This window comes from Budorcas taxicolor, chromosome 17 (assembly GCF_023091745.1).
Source record: "Budorcas taxicolor isolate Tak-1 chromosome 17, Takin1.1, whole genome shotgun sequence".
In the NCBI taxonomy this organism is placed as follows: domain Eukaryota; kingdom Metazoa; phylum Chordata; class Mammalia; order Artiodactyla; family Bovidae; genus Budorcas; species Budorcas taxicolor.
In genome coordinates this window covers 54,148,036-54,160,285 of record NC_068926.1, presented here as the reverse complement: position 1 = coordinate 54,160,285, position 12,250 = coordinate 54,148,036, and the positions used below count along the sequence as shown (strand labels likewise).

General features: G+C 35.1%; 1 protein-coding gene across 1 annotated transcript in view; it reads right to left on the bottom strand.

The window, feature by feature from the left end:
* IFT81 (intraflagellar transport 81) overlaps positions 1–12,250 on the bottom strand; it is a 96,343-nt gene that overhangs the window by 72,368 nt on the left and 11,725 nt on the right. The window contains exons 6-9 of the mRNA XM_052654663.1: positions 9,788–9,853; positions 9,363–9,473; positions 8,244–8,328; positions 970–1,133 (exon numbers count right to left, since the gene is read on the bottom strand). Of these exons, the coding sequence (XP_052510623.1) occupies positions 970–1,133; positions 8,244–8,328; positions 9,363–9,473; positions 9,788–9,853 (426 nt within the window). The remainder of the gene's footprint in view (positions 1–969; positions 1,134–8,243; positions 8,329–9,362; positions 9,474–9,787; positions 9,854–12,250) is intronic.

Genomic DNA, 12,250 nt, shown 5'->3' with positions numbered 1-12,250 from the left:
AAAATCTGAAGTTACCCCTTTACCTAGGCTGTGACTTTTCAAGTAATTAAGTGATAAAGCAGATCTGGACTAATATTACCCAGGGATTTAGTACAAGGAATTTACAAACCCAGCTGAGAGTTGACATGAACGCCATCTAAAAACCCTTTCTGTTCGAATGAATGATCTGTGATTCTAAGATAGCTGTCATTTATCCCATTCATTCATCTAAACTTTTCTCTAATGTAATAAAACTGAATAAGGCAATAGAAGCATACAGTCCTATAAGTTTTTTTAAAAATTATATGACTTTCAGTATAACTATCCTTTGAAAAGACTAGAATTTTCCTGCTAATCCTATGACATTAAATTTAAGCCAAATCTGAGTTGGACAACTAATTTCTATACATAAATTAAAAGAATTATGTATTTAATTATAGTGGCTATTAAGCCTATTAATGTCAAAATCCTTCAATCAATTTTCATGATATTTAATTATTATTTAAAGAAATAAACACTTGATTAGTATTTTATTTTTAAGAAACAAAAATGCTATGATATTAGGTTTCAATGAACATTACAAGAAAGTTTAATAATTCCAAAGCAGGCATAAAAAGCTAATAAAAAACATTAGCTTTAAGTACAAAATTGCTATATTATTTTTGGAAATAAAAAGTAATCATTTAAAATATTTTTTAAATTTTGTTATCTAAATGATTATATTATAAACATATAAATCTATGAGTCAACCATATGCATTAATTTATTTCTCCAAGTTACCCAGTTTCCTAATCAGTTGTGGATTAAGAAACAACATAATGTGTTATAATCTCATAAAGAACAATTCCTTATAAGAGCTGTCAACTCTTAGCACAGGTTAATTTCAGAGTCAAGAGCAGAACACTATAGAAGCAGTTCACATAATTTTCATGGGACTGGAGATGAGATAAAATTGGGAGCTTATAAAAAAAAAAGGTGATTGTTACTTACTTTAGATTCAAGTTCAAGAAGATCAGAATGGCCCATAGCAGGCTCCGAGACCACTTTTTGTAAAAAATGTAATTCTTTTTTCTTGTTCTCTAATTCTTTAGGAAATTTTTCAGTTACCATATATGAATTAAATTTTATCTCCTCCTCTAGCCTCTTCATTAAACCTATGAAAATTAAATAAGTGATTATTCAGCCCAATAGAGTAGGTACAGTGATGCTTTCTACATTTTAAAATATACAACCTGGAGAGCGTAGGTCTGACTCTGTGACCCCATGGACTGTAGCCCACAGGCTCCTCGGTCAATGGAATTTTCCAGGCAAGAATACTGCAGTGGGCTGTCATTACAGAACAATAAAGGATTGGCCACTGAAACTTTTTGAGGTTAATCAGAATGATAATAAAGGACAATTTACATAGACTATAGTTGAAGTCGCTCAGTGTCGGACTATTTGCGACCCCATGGACTGTAGCCTACCAGGCTCCTCTGTCCGTGGGATTTTCCAGGCAATAGTTCTGGAGTAGATTGCCATTTCCTTCTCCAGGGGATCTTCCCAACCCAGGGATCGAACCCAGGTATCCCATATTGTAGACAGACGCTTTACCATCTGAGCCACCAGGGAAGTCTTAATTTACATAGAAGAATATTTAAATTACAGAAAAAGTAATATTATGATATTCCCAAATTACCATCTAATTCTTTTATACTCCACATTATGCAAAAATAACATTTACAGAGCCAAATGTATTGCTGGATCATATTTTGTCTTCTATGTATTTAAGGAACCCATGAACCAAATGACAACACAAATGAAATCTAATCCAGGTTACTTCCTCTGTAAGTAGTCATTTATTCTTTTTATTTTGCAGTACTTATGCAATTTATATCGGAGAAGGCAATGGCAACCCACTCCAGTACTCTTGCCTGGAAAATCCCATGGATGGAGGAGCCTGGTAGGCTGCAGTCCATGGGGTCGCTAAGAGTCGGGCATGACTGAGCAACTTCACTTTCACTTTTCACTTTCATGCACTGGAGAAGGAAATGGCAACCCACTCACTCCAGTATTCTTGCCTGGAGAATCCCAGGGACGGAGGAGCCTAGTGGGCTACCGTCTATGGGGTTGCACAGAGTTGGACACGACTGAAGTGACTTAGCAGCAGCAGCAGCAGCATGCAATTTATATTTCTATTCTAATACTTCACAACAGTAATAATACATTGTAATTTTTAGGTTTAAACTAATGAAGACATTACTAAAGGTACAAGTTAAATTCTGAAAAAGAGAAATTAGCTACATTCATAAACATTTTCAGTTTTCCACATTTGGTAGTTTTGATTTTACAAAGTATTAAGTTTACAGTTAAGTGACAACTTAAATTATATTTTTAAGATTTGATAGTTTTCTTATTCTGGCAGAGAGCACAATTGTACACATACACAGATTTTCAGTGAATAATGATTTTGTTATAAATTCCCAGCCTCGAGAGATTTAAAAAGTTTATTTCAGATCTTTCCATTACACATCTACAAATTCTGGCTGGACTTTTTAAAACACCGGATTTCCGGTTTAAGTAATCTACGTACGTAGATTGCATAATAAATTTGGACCAAAGCCTTAAAATTATTTTTAGTTTTCCTGAGCTAACCATGTGTTAATGGGTAAAAATTTATTAATGGGAAATTCATAAGTTTTCCATTCATCCCTACAATTTCCCATCTCTTTTTTAGGGACTGGAGAATGGAAGTGAAGACAGTGTTTCATGAATCACTATAATTAGGCAATCATTCCTATATGGTTTCCAATTAACTCTACACCCTGGCTTCTTTGGCTGTTAGATGACCAGTTTTTCCATCTGAAAGTTCTTAAAACATACCGCATATAATCCAGAGATGCAAGAAATAAAGTCTAAAATGTTTTTTAAAGATTTTAAATTCTTAAATATTATTTTGCCTGTTTAAAAAAGTTCCTAATTCTAGAAAATACAAACTAATCTATAGTAACAGAAAGCAGGTCAATGGTTGTCTGAGGAGGGTGAGAGGGACAGAAATGAGACATTACAAAGGAAATGTTTTACGGTGATGGATATAGCAATATTTATATTTTGATTAAGGTGATAGTTTCATCAGGGTACACATATGTCAATACTTAACAAGTGTATACTTTAAACATTTGCAGTTTATTATATGTCCATTTTGGAGAAGGCGATGGCACCCCACTCCAGTATTCTTGCCTGGAAAATCTCACGGACAGAGGAGCCTGGTAGGCTGCAGCCCATGGGGTCGCTAAGAGTCGAACACGACTGAGCGACTTCCTTTCACTTTTCACTTTCATGCGTTGGAGAAGGAAATGGCAACCCACTCCAGTGTTCTTGCCTGGAGAATCCCAGGGACGGGGGAGCCTGGTGGGCTGCCGTCTATGGGGTCGCACAGAGTCAGACACGACTGAAGTGACTTAGTAGCATATGTCCATTTAACCTCAGTAAAGCTGAGATAAGGTCAACAAAAAACAGTTTCTGTCACATTTTAAAATCCTTCTCTTAAAAAATTTAACTTATACTTTGAAAAGTGGACATATTTCTATGCAGTTTTTAAAAAAGATTATCTTTCAAAATCCTGGTGAACATGTATATGTATGGCTGGGTCCCTTCACTGTTCACCTGAAACTACCACAACATTGTTAACTGACTATACCCCAATACAAAACAAAAAGTTTGATAAAAACATGCTGATGAGATAAATATAAGGTCACTAAGATCTCAGCAAACATTGTGATTAAAAACCCTCTGAAAACATCCTGCTGATCCTACTACAACTGAATAAGAAGCTTCTTTTATATAACAAATCTCAGGAATATGTAGAATATACAGATAAATTAAAACTTCAGTGAATGTTTTATAATATGGCTGTTACTCAGAAAAAATACAAATTACACTGACACTAAAAATACTTTCATGTTATTTATTTACGCAAATAGAATTTTTTTGTAAGCCATTTTTTTGTTACTAAAATATTTAGATGGACCTTATTAAACTAAATACCTGAAGCAATTGAACATCTGTTTAATTTACTCTTTTCCTAGTCTGCTGAATATAATCCTTAAGACTCTGCTTCCCAGAACAATGTCAACAAAGCAGGGACTGAACTTCCTGCTCCCCATTCCCTGTCAACCCACAAAAAACACATACTGCACAAATAATACCTTATTTCAATATTTTTAGCAGTTTTTTCTTCTTTGATTCCCCTCTTACCTGTGGAAAAGATAATTTTCTTCCTATGCAGGGTTAGGGTCTCTACTTCCTCCTCCCAACTATTTAAGATTATTTACTAAATCCTTACTGTGCAAATCTGTGTGCTAAGGCCTGAAAATAGAATAATTATGACTTCATGACTAGCCCGGAGTTAGCTAATCAGGTATGCCAACAATTAACATGTTATGGTAACTGCTGTAGAACATTCAGTGAAATAGCTGGGATACAGTGGGAGCACACAGGAAAGATTGCTACCAGTTCTCACCTTTTCCTCCCGAATCTTCACATCTTCCTTGGTCTGACTGACTCTTCAGTAAACACCACTACACCACTACCGTCCCTCAGTCTATGCATAGATTTCTCAATCATTCCCACACTCCCTCCCTTGCCTTCTTTCCAAAGACAAGCAGTCAGAAGAAGCCTGACCTTTTATCTCTACTTCCTCCATCATCTGCTCAGCCCAGTGCATTGTTGTTTCAGTCACTGTGCTTTAGCATGGAATGTCTTCCATTCCTCCACCTCTGCAGCATTAAGTTACTCAATCACCACACCTCCAAGAAGCCATTTGACTCTGTGTTAAAGTAGCTCAGACGGTAAAGAATCTGCCTGCAATGCCCGCAATGCGGGAGACCCAGGTTCAATCCCTGGGTTGGGAAGATCCCCTGGAGGAGGGCATGGCAACCCATGCCAGTATTCTTGTCCAGACAATTCCATGAACAGAGGAGCCTGGTGGGTTACAGTCCACGCGGTTGCAAAGAGTCGGGCATGACTGAGCAACTAACAAATGTGCTGGAGTTTGGTGCTCTTTGCCTCTTTGTTTTCATCGAAGCTGGGGTCCATCAGTTTATTCGTCATGCTGCATTATCATTGTCTACTGCTTGTCATTTCACCATTAGCCTGTGAGCACTTTAATGGAAATAGCTTTCCTTTCTATTCCCAGTACTTAGCACAGTACCTGACATGGAGCAGATGTTCAATAAACACTGAATTAATGGACTGGTTCTGAGCCAATTATTTCTATTACTACTTAGCAATACAACTGATTTTATTATTTAGCAGGATCTACTAAACCATCTCAAGAGATGCCCCAAAGAGAACAAATTTTATTTGTCCATTTTATTACTAAATATGTATTTCCTGACCTCAAAATTCTATTTAGTCTATAAAGCCAAAGCAAAATAAAGTCTATCTGCTTAAATAAAAAATGAAATATTACTAACACTATAAATACCTTTGGATATTCTTAGTTACCAGAATGAAACCATAATAGCAAGAAATATTTAACCTAATAAAATTGAGGATAACAGACACTGAAGAAACACATGTTCAGGCTAACATTTTAAATTGTAGTAAACTGTGCTGATCAATAAGTTATTTTTCTGCTTACTAAATCTTTCAATTCTTCTACACATTACTTTCATTTTCAAAAATTCACTATTAATGGTAAGTTCTAAAAATTTCTTAGCAAAGATAGACCTATGCAAACAAATTTCTTGTTGATATTCATTTTTAAATGTGTATAATTTAATGAATTTCTTTTAAAGATTTATCTTAATTTTTTACACTAAAGATGTGAAGGAACCTACATCCAATCCAGAGAACATATACTAAAAAGTTATACTGTATATTCTACTAAGGAGTAAAAAAGCACTAAAAATTATTTTCTTTTGTCTTAAACATTCTCCTAAAAAGTGAAAACCTAGTGAATAAAGAATCAAATGATGCCAACAACTACATGCACAGCAACTTCCAGGTATTGCTTGAAGCTGAATTTATGACTGAGAGGAGTGAGAGATTTCATATAGTTAAACAACTCAGTGGTGTCTGACTCTTTGCAACCCCATGGACTGTAGCCCACCAGGCTCCTCTGTCCATGGAATTCTCCAGACAATAATATTGGAGTGGGTAGCCACTGCCTTCTTCCGGTGATCTTCCCAATCCAGGGATCCAGGGATCAAAACTCCTGTATTACAGGCAGATTCTTTACCATCTGAGCTACCAAGGAAGCCCAAGAGATTCTACGGAAAGTCATTAATTCACATGTATTAACCATACATTTTATGGGGAATACTATTGTGGTTTCTTAAATATTAATTAAATGTGTCATATTTCTTTGATTTTAAGATGCTATTAATTATAAGACATCAACTAAATTAACAAATACCATATGAAATGTACACATAAAGTGCAAGATATACCCCAACTGCAAAAACAATTAAAATGTTAAAGATCATGTGTCTAGAATCAGGGAAGTACTGTATTATCTCTTTAACAGATTTATTGAGATATAATTTACCATATAGCCATAAAATTCATCTACTTAAAGCATACGGTTCAATGGCTTTTAGTATATTCACAGAACTATATGACTACCACAGTCAATTTTATACCATTTTAATCAAGTTTCAAAAGAAGCCTCTATACCCACTAGCAGTCTCCTATCCCCCATCACCCACCCACCAACCAACACAGTTGTCCTCGCCTATAATTTCCCAACCCTAGGCACTCATCATTGATTTCTGTCTCTATGTATTTGCTTATTCTGGAAATTTCATACAAATGGGATCACATAATAAGCTGTCTTTGTTTCACTTAGGATGATTTGGGAGTTCATCCATATCGTAGCATGTATCAATACTTCATTCCTTTTATTGTTGAATAAAATTCCACTGTATGGTTATGCTATAATTTGTTTATTCATTCATCAGTTTAGGGACATTGATATTGTCTTTATATTTTGGCTATTATGAAAAGACCCTGATGCTGGCAAAGATCGAAGGCAAGAGGAGAAGGAAGAACAGCAGAGGATGAGACGGTTAGAGAGCATCATTGATTGAATGGATATGAATTCAAGCAAACTCCGGGAGAAAGTGAAGGACAGGACAGGGAAGCCTGGCGTGCTGCAGCCCACAGAGCTGCAAAGAGTCAGACATGACTTAGCAACATTATAAACAATCCTGCTATGAACATGCGTGTACAAGTTTTTCTGTGGACATATGTTTTCTACTCTTTTGGGTAGATATCCAGGAATAAAATTGCTGAATCATATGGTAACTCTAGGTTTAACATTTCGAGGAACTGCTGAACTGTTTTCCAAAGTAGATGAATCATTTTACATTTCCACCAGCACTATATGCAGGTTCCAATTTTTTCACAACCTTGTCAACACTTGTTATTGACTGTCTTTTTTATTATAGTCATTCTATGTATTTTATATTAGAGTATAATGTTTCCTAGAACACTTGAAAAATATCCTCCAAGAGCTGGATATTTACATTGAAATATCTCTCCAGTACAAATGAGAATTTTTTACTGCTCTTTCAGTTTACATCATCTCCCTTCTGATGAACAAAAACACCTTAAAAATGCCTAGGATGGGTTTGGTGGTATAATCTGGGATTGCTGTTCAGTCGCTGTCATGTCCAACTCTTTGCAACCCCATGGACTGCAGCACGCCAGGCTTCCCTGTCCTTTACTATCTCCCAGAGTTTGCTCAGTCTCATCATGTTCATTAAGCCAATGATGCCATCCACCCATTTCATCCTCTGTTGCCCCCTCCTTCTCCTGCCATCCATCCTCTATGTAAAGCTAATGTGATAACAGAGCCAGAGATACCCATTTCATTGGCACAACCCAAAATACGAAAAGCACTCAGTTTTAAGGATCTAGCATTTTATTCTTTTTCTTTATAGCCCTGGCAGTAAAATGATATTTACACTTTTTCTGTCCAACTTTTTCATAGCGTCCATTCTAAGTATTTTACACATTCACACACCAGAGAGCCTCCCTCCACCATGGTTTCCACTACCTTCACTCTCTGACAAAACACTGAAAGGGAATTAAAAGACCATAGGTGAACACTTCAGGATGTCTTCACCAGGCTGTCACTTACTAGCTAGGAAATGATGCCCCAAAATGCTGACCTATTGCTTGACAATCATCAGTTCCCGTTAGTAAGGAAGACTACTGATTTAAACTAATATTCTCACTAATATGATCACCTATATCACACAGCAATTTCCACTTACTTTCAGGTGTCGCATCTGCTGCTGCATGTCGCATACTTTTCAGCTGGTTTTGTATTCTTTGCAGTCTCTGCACTGCATGAAATAGCTTTAAAATACAATTACATCTATTACTTGCTTATTCTTCTGAAACCTACCATTTATATAGACAAGCAATGAAAAATACAAGTTCTACATAATTCTTATAAAGGAAATAAATAATAACTAAGAAATTACTAAGCTAAGCCAAAAATGTAACTGGTTTGCTCAATACATTTTCAAGTAAAACTTAAAAAAAAAAAAAAGCTTTCGGAAATGTTTTCTTTAGTTATTTGTTGAATTTGGTGATCAAGGAAAAATGCATGTTAAAGAAATATTTGTACTAGGCTTTTCTGTTAAAACATGGTTTTCTTAATTCCAAGAAATGCTAACATTCTCAGAAATGATGTTTGAGAATCAGAAAGTGAAGCTAAGTAACCATCAGGGCACGGGCAAATGCAGCTTACTGCACTAATATTATGAAGCCAAGCCAAGTTCCAGAAGAGCCAAAAACCTAAACTGCCCATTTAGTAGGAAATGACGCTGATCTGAAATATCATTCTAATACACAAGTCCACTCAGTTTTAAGATAGATTTTTAATAAAATAAAAGAAATACTTTCTGGCCAAATTATTTTTTTCTTTAAGGCAAAATCTAAAAATGTGGAGTATGTGTGATTTTTGAGTCTTTTCATGATTTGCTTATTTGCCACTGGAGTAAAACATAAAAAATACCATGATTCATGGAATAAAATAGACATTCTCATACAGTCTGAATCTTAAAGACACCCTTTAGAGATTCTAGAAGTTCTATTAACAGTTAATCTTACCGCTTTACATTACAATGGATATTCTGTAATGCCGGAACAACATGAGTTAAGCACGGCCCAAGAGATAGTGCATAGATACGCATGAAGAATAGAAACCCAAAAGATGGTTTTGTTTTTGCTGTTGGTACCATGCAATACTCTTAAAAAGAGTATTTCATTATGTTAACAAAGGGAAACATGAACATCCTCAATTCTAAAAATCTTCCTCTTAACACCTGAATGATCAGAAGGAACTATTTCTTTCATCATGACAATATAAACTTTTATGTGGGTACCTGATTTTTTTGTTCCTGTTTCTGTTGTGCAAGAAATTCTTCTCTCTCTTTCTCAACTCGAAGTTGCCTTGCTATTTTCAGCATCCTCTGATGATTCTGAACTGTCTCCACCTACAGTAAGGGAATAAGTAGTATATGTTACTGTCAGATTTAAGAGAGACATTAGCATGTCACATGACTCAGACATTCACTTATCATTTCCTTTTGGTAAACAGCATTCCCTAGAGATGACACTAAAGTTTCACACTCCAGGTCCTTGAAAGCCTTGGGCTGCTGCCTAGGGAGATTCCCTTTCTGTTCATATTATTTGACTCCCTCTTCAGACGTATACTTATGCCTTGCTTAATCTTTACTTGCAATTCCTAATTCTTTGCAAGTTCTTGGGACTGAGGGTCAAAGTTTTACAGTGCTAATTCTTGCCTTACCCTTTTCTTCAAACGTTCAACTCTCTTAATAAGCTGATCCTTTTCTTCCTCCATTGCACTGATATCCTAAAAAGCAGTCAAGAAGACATTATAAGGAAAAATATTCTTTGTCTGTAGAATTCAGATAAGGTTTTTATATGACTACACATTTAGCACTTCCATCACTTATAACCAGAGCATTAAGAAACAAAGATCCTCTTTTGGAAGAAGTGCATTTCTATCTACCACCCGCCCTTCCTCTCCTCAGGGTTCTTTATCCAGAGTAATTTATTTGGTAGCTTGGTATTCATTTAGAAAAGCAACAGGTTATAAAATAGTAAGATGAAGCTGCCAAGCAGCCCATTTGTGTTCTAATTCCAATATGGACACACGATTTTTCAAAAATCTTTTATAATGGATAGTGTGCAGGTCTAAAAACGTGAACAGCTGCTGACATCCCACCTGCTCTGTTAAACACCAAACTTTATATTCTGTCAGTTTTCCAGTAAAATTATTTTTAAGGCTATGGTGTTTTCAATATATAAATTTGTGTCTGGTTTTGCCAATTAACCAATTCCCTTTCTAAAAATAAAAGATCTCAAAAAAAATTTTCCACCAGCTCCACAATATTTTCTAGTGAAAACAAAACAAGCAAAAAAATCCTTGCTAAACCCCAAAAACTAACAGGCTAACTCTCACAGTAATAATGAAAGGAAAAATACACATGGTGGTCAGTATTGCCAGGATCTGGGGAAACAGGGACTGTTACTATTGGTGGTATTGTACTGAAGAATAATTTCAAAAGTCTTAAAATAAATGTGCATACCTTCTGGATCAGTAATTTTACCCATGGGAATCTATAAGGATTCTCATAGATGCTAATTCTATCTAAAATTTGGAACTGACCCAAATATCTAAGGATTATTAAGTGAATTATGGCACAACACAATGAAAGTTACTAAAAATTATTCAGAAGAATGTTGGATAACATGAGAAGAAGTCATGATACAGCATTACTCGAAAGCAGACTATGACCTTTATATATAATACAATACCAAGAAAAAGATTTACATATATTCACTAAAATAGCAGTAAAAGTTACCACAAGAGCATGGGATTTTAAGTGAATTAGTTTCTATTTTTTGCTTAATTGTATTTCCTTACAAAGAATATATTCAAAAACACTCCGGTAATAATTAATAAAATTAAAATCACAGACTCTAGGTTATTTTATCATTTCTGGTTACTAACATGGCATAATGGAGGAACAGTAGATGGGTATCTATCACCCTTATTCCATACTTTGTGATAAGTATCTACTTATGGGTCTTTCTTTTCTATTAGATGTGACTTCATCTTTCATTTCTAATACATTCAATAAACTCTTATTGGAGACCTATTACATGCAGGGGACTGGGGATAGACACTGGGGATACTGTGGTAAATAAGATATATAGACATGGTCCTCGCCCTCACAGAGTTTAAAATGTCTGGAAAGACAGACATTAAAATAATTGTAAGCACAATGAGTGTTACAAAACAAAAAGAATTGAGGTGAACTAATCCATCTAGAGAATCAGGGAAGGGCCTCCCTGAGGAAGCAACTTCTAATGATTCTTGTTTGAGAAGATAAAGATGTTATTTCTAAAAATATAAAATTCAAGAAAGCGAGAATTAGCAATTTTTTAGAGAAAGAACTTATATGTCTGGTGAGAGTTCAAAAATATTTTTTGGAGAACACTAAATAACACGCATCAAGAAAGACATAAAAATCCTTATATGCTTTCTACTTCTAGAAATTTATTCTAAGGAAACAATCACAGATAGTCCCAAATAAATTTATGTAGAAGATAATTATAGCATTATCTATAATAGCAAATTATGAAAACACCAAAAACTGTAAAACTATCCATAGTTTTAGAATATAGAATAGAATATAGTAAATAGAATACTATTTACTCATTGAAAATCACATTGTAGAAAGATAACAATGGGAATATATTCACAATGCAATGATTAAAAAAACAAGATACAAATAATTATATATAGTGTGATCCCAAAAACATACATACATACACACACACACACATACAAAAAATCTGAAAGGATATAGTGCAACAAATGTTAACAATTAGATTTTTTTCCTTCTGTTTTTCTTTCTTCTATGACATAGACTTTCTATATATATGTGTGTGTGTGTATACACATATATATTAGATGAAGACCCAAAACATAATTACTTTTAATCCATGGTAGTGATCTATACAGGCTTCCCTGGTGGCTCAGTAGTAAAGAATCTGCCTGCCAATGCAGGAGACTTGGGTTTGATCTGTGGATCGGGAAGATCCCCAGGAAGAGGACATGGTAATCCACTCCAGTATTCTTGCCTGGGAAATCCCATGGACAGAGGAGCCTGGTGGGCTCTGGTCCATGGGGTTGCAAAAAAGTCGGACCTGACTTAGTGACTGAACAACAACAAAGTGC